The following is a 20245-nucleotide window of genomic DNA, read 5'->3' on the forward strand; positions in this document are numbered from 1 at the left end:
CCCCCGGGAGGTCTGTAACTGTGGGGTTTTAAAGGACGGACAAAATGTGTAGTAGGGAGGTCTCTAACTGTGGGGTTTTATAGGGTATGCATGTAAACAAAGAACCTCCATAGACTTTAAGATATTTCTGTTGGACAGCCCGTCCCGACGTTGTCCGGGGCAATTGACGCGAGGTAAGGGAGTTCCTGCTACCTGGAAGCCTCATTGCCCCCGGACAACGTCGGGACGGGCTGCTAGTTACTTTATATTGGACAAACCTCACAACCTATCAAGATACAGATCTGCCAACATCGTAGCAGGAGAAGATGTTCTGTACTGAGTGCTCCATTGGTAACACACTACATTGAAAAGAAGCATTCAGCTGATGATCTGAAATGGCAATTTATTGACAAGGTAACCATTCCTGAAAGAGGAAGAGATCTGTCAAAGATCCTACAAAGGGTAGAATTCCAATAGATAGACTGCACCAATTCTATCACTCAAGGACTGAATACGTCTGAGGAATGGCGTGGTTTTGTAGCTACCTTATTGAACTTATTTCACAAATCTCAGATTGTCCTGTAATTTTGTGTAGCCACATAAGTAGTTCTCTCTCATTGTTGTCCACACATTCCGCTTGAACTAATGTTATGTGTACATTCACCTGGCTGTAATTATGATCCCTTTGTTACATGTATATATGCTAATATGGCTTAATTCTGTTATCCCCGATACTTGGTTATATTCCTCCCTTACCACTTTTTCCCTAAGTGGACACTGCTCCTTTGAAGTCTACTAATGGACATAAAAAACATCCCCACAATCTACTGAGTGTAGTACATTTTTTCTATCACTCCAGTTTGTAAAGTGTAATTGCAGATATGCTCCTTGCTTTTGGCCCACCTCTCGGTTCTACCATCTAAAATGATCTTAAGTATTCCTCAAAGCCTAATTCTGCCATACTGGCATTCTACGTATACTGTTAAGCGATCGCAGAGAAGCACGCGACTCGTATACTCCTCCGTCATCCTTAGCAATGTCTGCCGTGCCACACTGAACATGGCCAGTAGGGTATGCTTGAACTCCAATAATAAATACCGCAGCTGCTCATGACTCCTTGTCATGTCACTTGTGGAGACGGACTCCGGCAGTTCTCTGTCTATTCTTTCCATTTACTGGAACACATTGTGAAGCTGACATTTTTAAATTTTTCTGTCAAATCACTGACTAAGCCTTCTTATCCCCATACTTATTATTCCTTGCCATCTTTTTTAGATAATCATCTTTAAACACAAATTATCGTGTTCTCTACAATACGGCTCCAGCTATTCATAACCAGTATGCCTACAAGACTGTCAGTCCCCCTTCCCCTCACTGGAGTAAGTCACATTAAGAATGAATTAGGCATTATTGTCTTTTTGCAGCACCCCAAAGAAATTCACTTGTTGTTATTTTTATTCCCCCTTTCAACTAGTGACCGGCTGAGCCCCATGTATCTCTCTTTCAACTCTCTCCCTTTTGGTGCAGATCTCACTTTTTTGAGAGTGGACTCTTCCTTTCAGGTACTCCCACCAGGTTAATAAGCAACACTTAAGCTTTCCTTACATCCTCCTTTTTGGCCTTGCATTGACCCCATGGTTATAATTTTTCAGGTGTACCTCCATGTTACATCCTGAAGAGACCCCGTATTGATGGGGGGATCGAAAATCCGTTGACAAAATCCTAAAGCAAACCATTCCCAAGCCCCTACCATTGTACTAGAAGGCTGTGATTAATTACTGAATTTCCCCTGTGATGGATGGTTGTTGTATTCTTGAAACCTATTTGTATGTCACAAAATTTGTCACAAACTTGATATATAGGTTCTTTGTTCACTTGGGGCTCCATGGACTTGCTTTGCTTAATTTGTATAAAAGAAATGCTGGACACTGCAAACATTCACCCCCAGTCACAAGGATCTGGGGTAAATCCATCATTCTTTTGCTCACCTCACCACCCCAGTTCAGACCCAGCCACATGCAAATCAGTATTGATTTGCTCTTTATGGGAACAGTCCAGCCCAAAATTGTCAAGCCTGAATAGCGGCCCGAATAGCAGTCCCAGGATGCTTGTTTCCGGTCCAGGGAGGACCTAACTTGGCAGTTCGGTCTGGACCTTTCCCATGAGGCACTGGGTCAATACTGATTTGCATATGGCTGAGTCTAATCTGGGGTGGCATGGTGAGCATGCATTGTCCAGCATTCCGTCCATCAATTGTTTCTTTTGCATATGTCACCCTAAGTGGGAAGGGTGTGCCCAGATGTGGGTCCTGTGCTCACTACACCACTGGATTCAAGCTAGCCTGTCTGATGAAGGGTGATTCCCTGAAACCGGTCCCAGGATGCTTGTTTCTGGTCCATGGAGGACCTGGCTTGGTAGTTCCGGCTGGACTGTTCCCACAAGGAACAAGGGTCAAGACTGATTTGCTTATGGCTGGTTCCAAACTGGGGTGGTTTGGTGAGCAAAAGAACAATAGATTTAACCTAGATCTCTTGACTGGGGGTGAATATATGATTTTTCAGCATTCTGTCCATCATTTGTTTGCGTAGCACTTTTCAAACTAAGTGGGATGGGAATACCCAGACATGGGTCCCTTGCTCACTGTTTGGATTCAAGCTAGCCTGGCTGATGAAGGGTAATACTCAGAAACTGGTCTCAAGATGCTTGTTTCGGACCTGGCTTGGCAGTTCGGTCTGGACTGTTCCCATGAGGCACAGATCTCTTGATTGGGGGTGAATGTATGATTTATTCAGCATTCCGTCCAACATTTGTTTGTATAGCACATTTTGCTTAATTTGAAGACACATTTATATAAACAGTTTATATTCTGAATGTCCTTATTGTATATGTTTTTGCCCTCTAGTTGACATCTCTCTATCCATGAATATTGCCATTGATCTATTGATTACCACATATATCTTACATTGTCCACAGGATCCACTGTTTCTTGTTACATAATAAATACCCTGTTCCATGTGAGTAGGGTGCCCCTTTTTTCCTTAAATGCGACTTTTAAAAAGTAGGCATTTTCTTGTTTAACCATTCTGTGTGCCTCTGCCTGTTTGTGTATTGACTGCCTGGTTTTGGAGTGACAGGGGTTGGGTATGTGCATTATCTCAGACAGCCACCGGGAAGGGGAGGGGGGTTGATATGTGTCTTGCCTTTCCTGAATGAGTCGGGCTGGGCTGAATAGACCTGGGCTGCGTTCAGAATAGTGGGAGGAGTTTTCACTAGCACCTGAATATGCCTGGTCTGCCTTTAGAGTGGTGGGAAGAAATTTTCCTTGCACCTGAATAGGGCCTGTCTCCCTTGCATAATGCTGTCTCCACCACCTGTGGTCATACTGCACAGAACTGGTTTCGATTGGGCCCAGAGACACTTGCACAATGTGAACAAAGACTTTTTGGGGTATAAGTGTTAAACCTAAAACACCTGAACTTTACACTACTTCTTGAATCAAGAGGATCCTTTGCCAAGGAGCTGGAGAAACTGGAAGAGGAGTACTGCCTCTTTGCTGTGTTTTGTCTGGGGTTGACCTGCAATAGCTGTTTCTGCCAATGAAAGGACTTTGCTGTGTGCTGGGTCCCCTGCTTGAGGAAGATATCCAGGGGCTTGAGTAGAGCTTGCCTCCTGTTCTGAAGTCTCAGGAACACAAAGACTTCACCCCCAGCTCCTCTGAACTTCCTTGCTGGGTGTTCTGACCTGCCAAGAGGTGCCTGTGACTGTGTTGTGCCTCTAGAGGTTGTTCCTGCTGTTGGAAGCAGGAAAAGCAACACAACTACAACAAAATTGCTGCATTGCTCTTCTTGCCTAGCCTCCACACCAGCGCTAAGGATGCCTAGCTTCACCCTGGGGGTGCCCAGGAGTGGACACTTCACAGGGAAAGCCAGGAGGGGTTCCACAGCAGTATGAGTATCAGCGCCAGGAAGCCGAATAGGCGACACCGCAAGGTGACCGTCTGGTGACAGTGTGCCCTATAAGTACCATGACATTTACATCTAATCGTCCTCGGGCTCTATTTTTGGTAGTGAAGAAGTTAGCTGGCTCTGATACCATCCCTCCTCCTCCTGTCCTTGATGAAAATCAATGTAACAACATTGCTGACTTCTTTATTCAGAATGTTGAACTTATGTACAAGTCACTCTCTTCTCCTTCCTCTTCCTTGTGTAGTATGGCTTCTGCATTTGACCCTACATATCACAGTAATTGTGACCAGATAGCCAAGATTTCTTCCTGGCACCCATTTGAAGAGGCGTCTTTCCAAAATTGTTTAAACAGTATTAAATCTGGATCTCCTCCTGATCCTTTACCTATTAACATCCTTTGTCAGCTTTCTGCCACATCTAAAGGCGTCCTTATCGATCTTCTTAACGCCTCTATGCGGGAGGCCTTGGTACCCCCCGAGTGGAAGCGAGCCATGGTCATCCCTTTGTTGAAAAAGGCCGGAGCAGATCCTTCTGTATTATCTAACTTTAGACCTATATCTCTGCTTCCGGCTTTCTCCAAAATTTTGGAGAAACATATCAATACTCAACTGACACAACACATAGACAAAGTTGGCTTCCTTCATTATTTGCAATCCGGGTTCAGAGCCATCTTTTCAATTGAAACCGCTCTGCTTGGGGTTACTGAGAAACTGGGCCAGCATTTAGATCAAGGGGAAACTGCGGCACTCATTCTATTAGATTTGAGTGCCGCATTCGACACTGTATAAACAGAACAAAGTGCCAATACTGCTCAATAAGTCAGCCTATTTTCTATGTACAACGACATTAAACTGTTGACATATACAAAAGACAACCAAAAGTCAGATTCAATCAATTTAATTCTTTTTAAAAACTTTTTTTGATGAAAAAGTGTTATTTTGATTTCATGACAAAGTTGACAATATTCATATAAACACGGCGAGGGAACAGGAATGAGAATTCTTTACTTGGGGTAGAATGCAGAATAACATAGAATTGTAAGCGCAGCGAAAGAAAAAAGTGTTGAGATACCAGTGGTCAGTCATACAAAGTCCTCAATCATCCGGCATTGCAGTCACAATCATCCGACATTACAGTCACAATCAAAAAAGCAAGCACACAAAAAATTCTTCCACACTGTGTCAGACAAACTGATCAAATAAAAATCAAGAAACAAGAAAAGAGAAAGGGAAAAGAAAAAGAGAACTTTTTGAATTCCCTCACCTAGAATCAAAGACTCTTATTATTGGTTTGGGGGGTGGGGTATTAATCAAATTATTTCACACATTTTTTGAAAAAGACACGTCAGTAAACATTACAGGCCATCAGCATTTTTCAACAATCTATGAAACATCACAAACAATATTCTTGTTTGATTGGCCTGAAAACAAGAAAAGGGTCTACGCGTTTCGAAACCCCTTAATATCGGGGATTCTCCTCAGGACCTCGAAGGATTGAATCCTTCTCTTCTTCATGAAAAGAGGGGGTTTTTTTTAGTCCAAAATCCATGCAAAATAGATGACGAGATCATAAAGAGTACTGCGCCAGTAAGCTTGGTTAAGGGGTCTGAGTCTCGTTGTTTCCTTAGCGGATCACAGTGGTTTTATGTCCGATGTAAAATGCCACCCAGTACCTTAATGAAACCAGGTCTCCTCTCCTACGCGCGGCGTCTTCCGATCAGCCGTCGCTTCAAACCCCCCAAACCAATAATAAGAGTCTTTGATTCTAGGTGAGGGTATTCAAAAAGTTCTCTTTATCTTTTCCCTTTCTCTTTTCTTGTTTCTTGATTTTCATTTGATCAGTTTGTCTGACACAGTGTGGAAGAATTTTTTGTGTGCGTGCTTTTTTGATTGTGACTGTAATGTCGGATGATTGTGACTGCAATGCCGGATGATTGAGGACTTTGTATGACTGACCACTGGTATCTCGACACTTTTTTCTTTCGCTGCGCTTACAATTCTATGTTATTCTGCATTCTACCCCAAGTAAAGAATTCTCATTCCTGTTCCCTCCCCGTGTTTATATGAATATAGTCAACTTTGTCATGAAATCAAAATAACACTTTTTCATCAAAAAAAGTTTTTAAAAAAAATTAAATTGATTGAATCTGACTTTTGGTTGTCTTTTGTATAAGTCAACAGTTTAATGTCGTTGTACATAGAAAATAGGCTGACTTATTGAGCAGTATTGGCACTTTGTTCTGTTTATATTGATAGTGGCGCAGCCTTACTGCGCTTTAGCCAAACCCTTTTGTTGTTTCATGCATTCGACACTGTGTCGCATAACATCCTGCTTAACGCCCTTAGGTCTTTTGGGCTGGACGGCACTGCCCTATCCTGGTTTGCTTCATTCTTTGATGGTCGCACTTTTCAAGTCTTTTCTGCTACGGTATTATCTAAGATCTGCGTATCAGCACATGGAGTCCCACAGGGATCCATTTTAAGCCCCCTGCTCTTCAACATCTATGACAGGCCCCTGGCAGAGATTGTGGAAGAGGCGGGTCTTTCCCTATATTCGTATGCGGATGATACGCAGATTGTCTTTTCGCTTTCCACCACTAAAGACGCTACGACATCTGCCCTTCAGTGCGGCCTATGGCAAGTGTCAGAGTGCATGCGCCTTAACTTTTTGAAGTTAAATGGGGATAAGACTGAGGTCCTTATCCTGGGCAAGCACAAGGACCTATGGGGCCCTCACCATTGGCCTCAGGAAATGGGTTCCTTTCCCCTACCTGTCACCCATGTCTGTAATCTGGGCATCATTATTGATGATAATCTCTCTATGAGACAACAGGTGGCGAGTGTTGTTGCCATCTGTTTCACGATCTTGAGGTGGTTTTGTAAGATCATTTGGATGCTTCCTGCCTCAACCCAACGCATGGTAGTCCAGGCACTCATCACCTTTCGCCTCGATTACGGCAATGTTCTCTATCTCGGTAGCTGCCAAACAGTACCGAGAAAGCTACAGGTAGTTCAGAACTCTGCAGTACGCCTTCTTTGTCAAGTTCCTAGACAGGCTTCCATCAGTTTTTACGTGACCTTCACTGGCTTCGAATTGATCAAAGAATTACATTTAAAACCCTGTGTAAAATCAAACAAGGTGTGGCACCAGCGTATCTGTAAGAGCTCATCCATCCTTACATTCCTTCTTGTGATTCCCAGATTTAAACTTGCAAGAATGGCCGTTCCTTTTCTTATCTTGGCCCCAAACTCTGGAATTCTCTTCGGGTGCCTTGAAGAATGACCCATCCTATCTCAGCTTTCGAAGAAATCTTAAAACTTGGCTCTTTTAGTAGCAAATGGTTCTTGACTGCTCCTTTTCTAGCAATGTGTGTGCTAGGCGGCGGGAAACCCTTTTTGGGTAGCTGCGCACGTTACAAAACTAATTTAATAATAATAATAATAATAATAATAATAATAATTTGCCAATGGAGGAATCACCATCTTTATCACCTTCTCTAACTCAGGCCCTATGGGCCATATGTATGAACACATTTTCGAATAGAAATGGAATGGGCAAAAACCTTTGGCCCTATGATTCTAACAATAATCCTAAAGATAATGAAATGAAACCTCAAACTAATAAAAAAAACAGCCCCGGTTGAAAAATGCATTATGAGGTTCGATTCATAAAGTTAATTTTTCTATATTCTATGTTTTGCTTGACATCATAATCAATAATGTGGTTTTAAAAATAAACAAATGAGGAATTACTTTTATGTAGCAGCAATACTCACCATTTTATGGTCGTTGACAATCATGAGCTCCAAGTATTTCATCTCTTCAAAAACACTTTTGTTAGCCTGTTTAATTCAAAACAAAATATAACATTACTATAGAGAAAGCACCGGTTCATATTCTGTACTCTCCGAACTAGGAGAATAGTTTTACCCTGCACAGCTCCTTAGAAAAAATATTCAAAAACCCTTTCATCTCTGCAATTCAACAAACATCTTGGAACTGTTTAGAATTTAAGCGGAAGGCACAATTATCCTGTTCTTGATATAGCAAATGCATTTAGCGTGCTGTATCAGATTCCCAACCTGTTTTTAATGTTTTGGAGTAGTACATTACAATTACAAGCCTCAAGACATTATTCCCATTCCAACTTTCCCTTGCAGAGGAGCGAAGTGTTCTTTAAGGCCACAGCCCCATGGAGGCCTCTAGGAAGGCCCAATGAATTTAAATAATCAATTACCAGATTCAGTGCTAATCTTACAAGTGCAAAGTGACCTATAGCAATTGGATTTTCAATGACCTGCTTGTTGACTTAACATTCTAACTTTAAAGCAATTTTCGATGTGTACATATTCCTAGTTTGAGATACTGTGCACTTTTTGTTGGCAAACTAGATCCACTCTCCTTACTCCTCCCAACTTCCTTACCTTCCAACATAAATTTTTCCGCCTCTCCCAGAAAACCCATTGTATCTATCTGGCCCTTATCCGTAGATATGCCACTGGATCTCCATGGCCCATACATTGTGCCAAATTTAGCCCTGTGGAGGCCCCTTATCAGTCGAAATTTCAGGGGACCCCTCACAAATTTTCTCCTATTACCCAATGCGGCAAATTATTTACAAATTGACAGATGCCAGAAGATGAGCCTTTAAGAGACAAACTGTAATGTGGAACTTATGTCTCTAGTTTATGTACTTTGTATTTTGATCTGTTTTAATGGGGCCCCTAAAGGAGGTGGGGCCATAGGCTGGTGCCTACTTTGCCTATTTGAATGAATGAATGAATATTAGATTAATAGAGCGCAAACTTAGCCACCAAGGCATCAAGGCGCTGCAGGAGGAGACATTTTTACAGATTTAAAAAATATGCTCAAACGGAAATGTGTGTAAAGAGCAAGGTCTTCAAAGCCCTGCAAAAGAGGGAATGGGACACTTGTCCAGACACATCATCGGAGAGAGAGTTCCACAGCCTAGCAGCGGAAATAGAAAAGGCCCTGCCTCCCCATCTAGCCTTCTAGCAGATATTTACTCGTGGACCTAAGCTGCTTGATAGGGACATAGCGCTGAAACAGCCCTTTGATGGAGTCGGGCCTAGGCCGTAGAAAGCATTGTGGTTCAGGCAGAGGGTCTTAAATAAAATTTGTCGATCCAAGGGAAGGCAATGCAAAGAAATGAGAGAGGCAGAGACTGAATGATATTTTGGAAGGTCCATCACCAGCCTAGCAGCAGCATTCTGCACCAGCTGCAAACGTCGCACCACAGTCTTGTTAATGCCCAAGTAAAGGGCATTACAATAGTCCAATCTGGACATCACAAGGGATATAACTTTCTGTTTTCATGAGGCAAACGAAAGACACTGGAAGATTTTCCTGAGGATCCTAATGATCCGGAAGCTCGTTCTGCTGATCTTCAGACTTGGGAGTTGTCCACTGTGACCCCTAGATTTATACTGTGGGGTACAGAACATGGACAACTGCCCAGCGTGTCTGGTCACCAATCGTTAGATCGAATGTTCTGTTGGTTTCCAAAATCAGGACCTCTGTCTTTTCCCCGTTAAGTTTTTGACCATCCAGGAAGAGACTGCCTGCATGCATCCTTTAAAATTCGCAGTCGATTCCCGAATGCTACGGGTAAGGGACACCATGATTTGTGTGTCGTCAGCTTAAGCCAACACCTCAAATCCAAAGGATCTAACAACCTTCAAGAGTGGGGCAACATAAATATTAAAAAGGGTAGGGCTCAGAGAGGAGCCCTGCGGAACTCCACATACATGAGGACTCAGAGCCCATGGAATTTGCCCATTTTCACTATCTATACCCAGTGACTGAGGAGGGAGGTAAGTAGCTTGAGGGCTGTGCCCCCAATCCCAATTTCCTTGAGCCGCTCCACCAACTTCAAAGGAGACAGGGTATCAAAAGCTGTGGTGAGGTCAAGAAGAATCAGTAGCGTAGTATGACCTGTGGCGACTTGAACCCAGAAGTTATTGAATACCGCAGTTAGCGCGGTCTCAGTGCTATGATAGCTTCTAAAGCCATGTTGTGAACTAGCAAGCAACTGGTAATCCTTTAGTTAAGCGCTCAGGTAAGAATTTAAGTGTTTCTCCAGAATTTTGGCTGGGACTGGTAGCAGACAGATAGGTTGGTTATTCTTTAATTCCGCTGTGTCCAGGAAGGCTTTTTTAAGAGCGGTTTAACTATTGGAGTCTGCCAAGGTGTGGGGTACTATCCGGCGGAAATGGCTACGTTGAGTACTGCAGTAAGGTGGGAAACAATGACTTTTATTCCTGTTTTTAACACCTTCAAAGGACATGAATCCAGTGGGGACCCAGATGTGATTCCTCCTAACAGGAGGTCCATAGTGACTGGAGAATTAGGAGGAAAGGTAAGTGACCTCAGTAGTTCCTCTGTGGTTACTGAATTATTCGGTTGAAGGTGGGACAGATTTGGGGGGGCGGATAAGACAGTTTCAGCATTGGAAATTTCCAATGAGGAATATATATCTGTAATTTTGGTGCGGAAACAAATTAGCCATTCTGTCAAAAGCTCTTGAGAAAAATCAGACGGGTCAGAGACAGTGGGGGAAATAAGAGAATTGATGATATTAAAACGTTCTCTAGGCGGTTTAATAGATTCTGTAACGTTCGCATAATATGATACTTTTTCCTCCGTAATAGCTGTCTTATATTCCCTCAAACGCTGTTCGCGAAGCTCTCTACCCACCGGCGCCAGGTCTAAACGCCATACACTTTCCTGCCTGCTGCATGATTGCCTCAGCTTTCTGAGTCTATCTGAGAACCTTGGGGCAGAGGGCTTTTTTGTAATCCGGAACTGCCCATACACATCACAGTGGATATACCTGCCACCTCCTCTCTATCCTAGATATCTCTGTGGGCCTGCCTGCTCCCCACAGATACCTGAACAGATTGGATAGCTGCACCCGGCATATGGCGGTTTGCATGTCTACATTTAGATATGCACTCTCTGTACCAGCAGCCAGTGACATATATAAACGGTTAAGATGGTTGTTAGTCCCTGACTCGATGCCAATCCTGTGGCACTCGGCTTGTGATCTCTAGAGATAGCTTTGTGGTGGGGAATTTTTACTGAAACGGTTCCCCATGGTACAGAAGGGGCTATTTCAGGGAGAATAGTAATGCAGAACATTACGACATTCCTTTATTTTTTGGGGAAAAACAAAAAACAGTCTTTCTTATGCGTAGGGAACTCTTCCACCCTGTGCTTTTTCAGACATAAGACTGCCAAATGTTTCACATCAGTCTCGAAAAGGACAAACATCGGTAAGGAGGCCCACATTAAATGGGGCCCATATTATGACAATACATCCGGCAGCTATGTGGCTGACATGCTTCCAACACCAGAGCCAGCTGAGGCGGCACTATCCCATTCAAGCAGTGCCCCCCAACTTTAAGATTGTTGGCTAACCATTGATGTGGCAGAGCATTCATAGGACATCTGATATTTATCTCAAGCTGAGGTGTTGCCACCACCTTCTGAATGAGCCTCTATGAGCTCAGAAACCTTTGTTTAGGTGATAAATAGAAGCATATCTTAAATGCAGAATTTAATATCTGAGTTTCACCTGTTTCTAAGTTGTTTAAATTTAGACAGATAAGGGATGAATTGGCTTGCGATCACATGATGTGTCCAAGTGTGGGTGCTGGATTAAAACTATGGTGTCATGGATTCAAGGCTATTAGGCTCCATATCCCACATAATTAACCTAAAAAGTCAAATCAAAGTTGAAGAAAGTGTAGAACAGTGCAGTCAGGACATACACCATGATGATATGATGACTAAAGCTCACAGGAAAAACCTGATGGCACCTGGCAGAGACAATGATGAAAGTGGCATCTATTTTTGCTGATATCTAGAAAACCTTTAGAGCATGTGTGGGCCTTTGGTCACATTTACAATCTAACATAGTCTTCCCATTCATTGTCTGCACACTCTGTCTTGAAGAATGGTCCTAGCAAGGGTATTTGTTCAACAGCATTCTAAAATGGTGGCACCTAAAGTGGCCACATGTAGATGGACAGAATAAAAGTTGTTCAATTCCAGTCACTATAATAATTCATCTTGGAGTTATACCACAACACTTTCATAGTCTGTGATGGATGCTTCACAGTTGCATACTATTTATTGGTGGATTTGCCTAGTTGGGCACCTTTAGGGTGGAGTCCTTGTACTTGCCCAAATTCACAGAGACTAGCTGAACGAATAGTTATGCAGTTTGTGTCCATGAAGCTCGTTTTTCAGGAAGCTAGTCTTCCAGTTTTCATACGTGTATCCCATCAGTAGAAGCCTTTTTCTGTATCTAGTTTATCTGACATTCATGAGTAACCATCAATGAGTAACTGCATGAGGAAGGCAACTATTCATAGTACTATTGAAAACAATTCTAGAATCTAAAAGGGAAACAATATTGTCAAAAAACCAAGCAAAAGAAAACTTTATGCCTGTCAGTGGGAATGTTAAAGACCATCACTACTTATGCTGTCCTGATTGGAAGAATGTTTGCCCACATGTTTTTTTCAAAGGGCTTAGAGACCAGTGGTGATTTGCGCTATACAAAAACAAAAGTAACATAACATAACATAACATCACACACAGCAAAATATACACTACATTGTTATGGTCATACTTACTTTCACAGCTCTCCTCCTTCTCTTTCTCAACCACTGTTCCTCAGAGCGGAAAGGCCATGCACCACTAAGGTTTGCTTCTTCCTCTGTTTAAGAAAATGCGAAGAACACAACCGCCCAATTAATGTTTGCTCAAGGATCTTACACTGCATAAGTGAGGATGATGAGATGTATCCTAGAAATGGATGCACTTCCTATATATTCATCTTTACTACACCTATAACAGTTTTCCTATTTCTCGTTCTTCTATCACCATCAGATATTTCATTGAACTCTCACCCTCCGTAACAAGCTATAGGGTGACGTCAAAAGACTAGCCGCTGTATTGGTTCTAGACAAAATGTCCAAGTAAACCCACTGAAAAACCATGAGCGGAGAGGGCGTGTTGGAAACTGTTATTGAAGACCTTCAATGACGGCAAAACATTGCTGAATATGTCGTGCTGTAGAAGCCAATACCGGTACTAAAGGGGGTGGTGATGGACGGAGCATCTGAATCAATCAAACACTCACACCCATTCAAAAGATCTGGGTTAATCCATCACCGTTCTTTAGCCCACTCTGCCACCCCAGTTCAGAAATGGCTATATGCAAATCAGTCTGACCCTGTGCCTCATGGGAACAGTCCAGCCCGAACTGCCAAGCCATGTCTTCCCTGGACCGGAAACAGGCTTCACAAGCCAATACAGCTAACACGGGATTGAAAACCCTTTTATTCATTGGTCTGATGTCAGATCAGTAAAAGATCAAGCTCGGAGGTCGGTGCTCTGTTGGAAGAGTACCCGTTGCCGCCTCTACATCTCAAGAGAGCTGAAGGAAGTGCTGGAAGGCAGTTCTGTCTCAGGTCACCACAAATTCAGCGAACTGTGGTTGTTCCATGCAGCTAACCGCTCTCACCGAGTGATTATCTACATGACTCTGGAGGAGAAAAGGCTAAGATAGTGGTGGGGAAAGGTGGTAGGGTGTAAGGTACTGAATTTTCTAACTATTGGGAAACGTTGTTGGTGGGAGTAACCAATGGTGTTAGAGGAAGATGGCAGATATTGTTTTTAGATAATAAGATGCCGTAGGGAGGGAGTTACAAAGGGCGTCTGAGGAGGGTAGTAGGAGGCAAGGTATTTCTATGTGTATTTGGAGGAGGTGAGGGTACTGTGGGTGTGGTGGGGTGGGGGAGGTGTGGTAGGATAACATATATCTTTTTTCAAACATTTGATTGGAAGGATTATGGGCACTGGGTGATTGGAGACAGTGTCAGGGCACCAGATATACATCAGTATTAAGGCACAGTTGGTGGTGGGGGGTGAAGGGGTGAGGCACCTTTTTGTCCATGGATCCTCATCAGTAATCAGCCTCTCAGTTGCTTATCCACAGGATGAGCTGAGCAGAGGAAAACGATTCGTAATTTTAAGCACAGCATACAATAGTAGTTGAACAGCTGTCTATAATGGAGAGTTTTACACCTGGAAGTTCAAAGTGGCATACATCTCAAGCTTTACTCTTACTGGCTATTTCATGTTACTTGGAACCTATCAGAAGGAAACAATCCATTCATTTACATCTACCAATGGTCACGGGTTCCACCCGTAGAGCGGTCCACACGCTTGACCTTTCACTCAGAGTGACAGTTTTGAGCCAATAATAGCACCAGTGTCGTGGTTAGACCATTCCTTGGTTAGGTTCATATTAGAAATGGGTTCCACACTAAAAAACCCAATAACCAAAGGATACACAGGTAAACGCACAACCATCCAAATTCCTAGAGGCATTCAATGAGAGCATCTTCTCTTCAACAGATGATACTAACCCAAAATTCCTTCTCAACCCCTTCCATATCAGAGTCACAAAGACTTTTAACATCGTGATCCCTCTTCAACTCAAAAAACCCAAACAAGTCAACAACTCCTCTATAATTTGGCTTACTATTAAGTTGTCTAGAATAAAAAGTGAAAATCAAAAGCTGTAAATGACATGAAGAAAAATGAGAGAACCTACAGACAGAAACATTCGAAAAGAGCACGTGAGAAACCATGGGCTCTCGTAAACATTTACCAGCCAAATTGCTTAAATGAGATAATGACTATTGGACACATTGCCTCAGTACACTATATAATACCTGCTACTCCACAGGATTAGTTCCATCATTTTGGCAGGCCTGGCAGGGCTAACTTTTATTTCCCCGGCTCTCAAATGACTAATGTACAAATCAAGACAATTACAGGACTGTCACCCTAATGGATGTGAAGGCAAAACAGTATACTAGCCTACTTTTAAATGATCTTATAGCCTGGGTGGAGGAAACAGAATTCATCTCATGGAATCAAACTGGTTTCAGAGACACCAAAGGCACATTAGACAATACTATGATTTTTAGGGGGATATTCACAAGGAAGTGGGGAGAAAGGCGTTAGCCTTCTTGGCATAAAGGCTCTCTCCGGCACTTCGGAAACGCAAGGCTGCTCCTTATTCACAACGATTTAGTGCAGCCTTGCTTTTCCCCCTGCAATGGCGCTAGGTTTACCAACTTAGCGCAAACACAATGCACCCTTCCACCACAGTGCAAGGGTGTCTGTGTGCAGGGGAGGATTGGTTATGTGTAGGAAGGTGTCCCTTCCTGTACATAAACGATCCTAAATGCAATTCTGTCACTTTCATGTGTGCTGCTTTATGCAGCATACATGAAAGTGACAGAAGCAATTTGAATCATACAGCAATTGACATTTGTAAAAAATGGTTTGTTTTTGTATAGGAAGGGAGACTTTCCTGTTCATACACAACCCATGTCAATGTGCTTGTTCCATGTGTGCTGAAAAAGCAAAAACGAGGAGAAATAAAGCATTTCTCCTGAATTTGCCTATTTAAGGCCAGGATTGTCCTGGTCTTAATTGTGGTGCTGCCTCCCATTTACGCTGCGCTTGTGATTAGGGGGCTGTGTCAAAAGCAATGGATGTTGCGGTAGAACGCCCACCATAACACCCATTACCCTCCCCTTTCACGCTAAATACAGCATGAAGGGGTGCCTTATTCACAAGGCAGCGTAAATCCACTTTAAGTTGCTTAACACTGCCTTGTGAATAAGGCGATACCCGTATCGCCATCACAACGTCACTGACAGTGGCGTTGTGGTGGCGATAGGGGCTTGTGAATATGCCCCTTTCTATGTTAACCTGAAAGAATTTAGCACCATCTACTGCAGATCTCTACTCTGAATTATTAACTTCCGGACTGCATATATTACAATGGTGCGGCACTTACCGTGGCTCAAATTAAAAGGATGGGGAATGGATAACAAGTTGGTAAGAACTTTTCAGGCCCTATCCACAAACAAAGGGTAATGGTAAATTATTGACCAAACACAATCACTACAAACAGAGGTTTCAAACAGGGCTGTGAAGTAGCCCCATTAATCTTTAACCTTTATATCTACACAAGACAATGATCGACACCACAACAGATCCTGCCCCCCAAAAATTGGAGGGAGGCCAATCCAGTTGCTTATGTATACTGGTGATACCTTGATTTTTGATCAATCAGCTATTGGTCTTCAACACACTTTGAAGCAATTTGAATCATATAGCAACAAAAGACATCTAAAGGTAATCTGTGAGAAAACGTCCATCCTGAGCTTCTCAAAATAGAGAATCAAAAGAGCGGATGGTATATAAATAACAAAATAATCAAGCAGGCCAACTGCTACAACACCTGGGACTCTGGGTCCATAACAAAGGATCCTTTGCCATGCAAAAAGAAGAAATGAAAACAAAAGGAATCAATCTGTCATTTGCCATTAAAGCTATTATTGGATGTGATCAACACCAAATTCATGCCATTGTTTAGCTATCGGTACGACGATTTTTCAGCTTTATTGATTAGAGGCATCGCACTACGTTTTTACTTTACCCTTATACTCGTACCAAGCCAAAATCCACTTGCAGTTTAATCTTATAAATCAGACAGATAACCAAGCAGGTCCCCCCATCCTTTGTTTCTGGCGAAACTGTGGAACCGCCAGGAAGGGCTCCATCAGGTCTGCGCTACGGTACGAAATCCAGTCATACAAGCAAATAAAAGAAAACTTCAGCATCATGATTAAATCTCTTTAAGTTCTGCGGATGTCTGAACTTTGACTCCACACATTATCCAGGTGCCACTTTAAGGCCATAGAGAGAAAACAACAGTGTCTTTGCTGCTTTACCTAAAATCAGTCCGCTTGCCTCTCAATTAAGAATATCAGCACTTTACTGACGTCTTACCTTCAAGACCGAAAGCAACCTTATTTGTTCAAGGCATTATCAATCAGAATTAGGTGAGCCATGAGACTCAGATTTACTCTGTTCGATATGGGTGAGATAAGGCAAAAATAGAAATACAGGTCACTTAATGCGATGCCGTTTTTAGGTTTCGCCTGGGGCACGAAGCTCCTAGCTCCGCCCCCAGGAGAACTCTTTAGTTTTGCAGTATGGGGGACTTGAATCCGCCCTCTGTTCTATTGGCTAGCTCCATAAATGGAGGCTAGCCATTGGAACAGAGATCTGTCCGTCATGGCCGGACCTGATTCGTGGGCGTTCCTGCATTTTTTTCCCTCTCCACCCTTTTTGCATCGTCATTGGGCGGTGATCGGAGTTTCATTTTTTTTTTGGGGGGTTAACGTGGTTTCCTCTGACCAGTGACGGTCTCATTCGGAGTCGACAGTGTCTCACACAGGCGGAATGTTGAATAGCTCGCTAATGAGCTGGGAGAGCAGCTACTCCCGCGCAGTAATGCTCTCAAGATGGCTGCACTATGCCTTGCTAATTCCCAGATGTCTCTAACAAGAACATTCAAATGGGTCCTTGTTTACATATGCTTTTGCTGGGCACTTCGCAGGGTCCCAGGCAAGGGCCACTGTGGTGGCAGACAGGCTCTGAACCGCGGCATTGTGATTGGCCCATGGGGTTTTCATGAATCTTAGCAGAGTCACGGCTCATCCATCTATCATGCCAGGCTAATCGAGTGAGTTTCCCATCTCCATCTTGTTATTGCATCAGCTGCGCCAGAGGTCCACGCGCGGGCTCTGTGACTGTGGTCACGTACCTCCTCGCTCACGAGGACCGTGGCTCGGGGTGACTTCATCACCAGCCATTAGTTCGGCAGGCACATGGCCAAACCGGGTAAAGCTCTTCTTGCTTTAATGTGTTCAGCGCACTCGTGAGACTCCCGTTTTTCCGCTGTGTCCCTGGGCCCAGCAGTGTCCTGCCTTTCCACAGGCCTACCTACCGCAGAGTACCATGGACCAGGAATTGTGCATTGCTAGATTCCTGATATAGTCCAAGCTGCTCTGCTTGCCTTCAGTCCATAATAGTCTGTCTTTGGTATCTATTGTCTCTCCCTTGGTCTGTTCAATGCCCGAACTGATAGCACCTAGTGTTGCCATTCAACCATTTCCTTAGTACCTGCCTTGTGGCGTCTGGTAGGACTTAGTATTGTCTTCACTTTTCCATAGCACTTAGCTCATGATGCTTGATATACAATTTTGGACTGAATGTATCTGTGCCATAATTTTTGTGGATAAGAATAGCAACTCTTAAGAAATGTTATACACGCTATCCAGCTCCATCCCATCCACTCCTGAACACACACTTGGCTCCTCTGCGGGTGAAGATTGGTTTCGCTCCTCTGAATCAGGTTATCTGACTACTATAGTGGTAGTTGCTGACGCTAACTGTAGGCAGAATACCACTGTAGGCAGAATACCTGGCTCCCCTACCACCGGCTGGTGTCCACAGATACTAGGCTGTACTGTACGTCTTAACACTGCAGAAATCAGGACAACCAACCCCACTATAATATTAAAAAAGAAAATTAAAAAAGAAGCTGTAAAAAAATACTTAATAATGGTCAGACCTCTCTCCGTCTCTCTTCTTCAGTTCCAGTCACAATAATGTCAGCAGACTTTGCCGGAAATGCTTCATGACATAAGTAACCCTTCACCTCCCACAGACAGTCGAACATCACAGTAAATCTGTGGATCTCTCTTGCTCTTGACTACCACTTGTTTCTTTTCCTGGTCATATTCTTGGCCACCCATATGCACCACTGGAGTGAATGTCAACTCAGTAAATGATCCGGTGGTAACCTTGATTAACATTCTTTCTTTCCATTTGCGGGCAATTTTTGAGTTGGAGCTTTACTACAGGCCTAGTCTGAATTTCTTATGGTGTCCGTTTTTAACAGTAGACTCAAGAAAGCACTTTAAATACCCCAATTCAAATATCCTTTTCAGAAAATCAGAATGACGAGACGCCAAGACCTCTACTAATAGAAGATTTTTTGTAATCCAGGGCATAACGAATCCGTCCTTTAAGATGTGTAGCTTTTTTTTACATTGTGATGTTGTGCAAGTTTATTTTTTTTAAAATACACTATTGGCTGACTGTTGCATTGGATCCGCTGTGAATAACAACATGCAATAGAATGTGAATAATAACATGCAATAAAATGTGTTTTTCTGTACTCTGACACGATGTTTCGTTACAAATACACTTCGAGCTAATTGAAGATATCTTGCTGTCTGTCGGAAAACCATACTTGTTTTGTTGTTTCTCCAAATGTTTCGAGTACCTTTGGCGCATCTGACCCTGTTGCATGACATTCTCTAATGCACAACACAATGCTTGCCAGCAGGGTTTTGCACGATGAACACATAAAAGTTACACACGATTGTGCATTTAATGTGATTATAATAGCAGTTGCAAGTGTGTGTGGGGCTCTTGCGTGTGTGTGTGGGGGGGCTCTTGTGTGGTGTGTGTGGGGGGGCTCTTGTGTGGTGTGTGTGGGGGGCTCTTGTGTGGTGTGTGTGGGGGGCTCTTGTGTGGTGTGTTTGGGGGGCTCTTGTGTGGTGTGTGTGTGTGCAAATGCAATATGTCTCGCATTTGCGACAGAGTAAGCTATTGGCATTGTAAATGACAATGCCATTTATTTATCTGTTTTCAAAACCAACACATAAATAAAAAGTTTGTCATTTACAATGCCAATAGCTCTAACTTTCCGAAGGCGAAACCGTTGCATTGTAAATGCTTGTTGTACCTATCAGATGGAATCTCTGGGCCACATCATCTGTTGCTATTATGGCTTTCTAACTCCGCGGTTCAGTTTTTTAATGCCATCCTTTGGACGATTACACATCTGATCTTGCTCACTGGCACTAAAGCATTGTTTTTACTTGAAAGATGTGCAATTGGCCAGTGTTTTTCAAAATCATTTTTATTAATACGGTTCTAGAAAAGTTAGCAAAGGCTGCTACTATAAATTAAGCGTTGGACATAGTTTGGCAAACATAGAAGCACAGAATAGAATATTTTGATATATTAATTTGACATCATTGGACAATTTTTTTTCTTTTTTACTAACGGCTCGATTTGACCTCTTTTTAAACTTGTTATATTTATGTAAATTGCATTATATATGATTAAGTTGGCAGAGTATGCCCAGAAGTGGATCCCTTGCTCACTTTGCCACTGGATTCAAGCTAGCCTGTCTGTTGAGGGGTGTTATCCCGAAACCAGTCCCAGGATGCTTGTTTGCGGTCAAGGGAAGACATGGCTTGGTAGTTCGGTCTGGACTGTTCCCATGAGGCAAAGGGTCAAGACTGATTTGCCTATAGCTAT

At 43.0% G+C, this 20245-nt stretch overlaps 1 protein-coding gene across 2 annotated transcripts in view; it reads right to left on the minus strand.

Annotated features, from left to right (window-relative positions):
- ADAM23 (ADAM metallopeptidase domain 23) overlaps window positions 1–20245 on the minus strand; it is a 711121-nt gene that overhangs the window by 309700 nt on the left and 381176 nt on the right. For both annotated transcript variants that reach the window (XM_086955318.1, XM_086955319.1), the window contains exons 8-9: window positions 12607–12689; window positions 7720–7785 (exon numbers count right to left, since the gene is read on the minus strand). In XM_086955318.1, coding sequence (XP_086811444.1) covers window positions 7720–7785; window positions 12607–12689 — 149 coding nt within the window. The remainder of the gene's footprint in view (window positions 1–7719; window positions 7786–12606; window positions 12690–20245) is intronic.

This window comes from Lissotriton vulgaris, chromosome 2_1, assembly GCF_964263255.1.
Source record: "Lissotriton vulgaris chromosome 2_1, aLisVul1.2, whole genome shotgun sequence".
NCBI lineage: Eukaryota > Metazoa > Chordata > Amphibia > Caudata > Salamandridae > Lissotriton > Lissotriton vulgaris.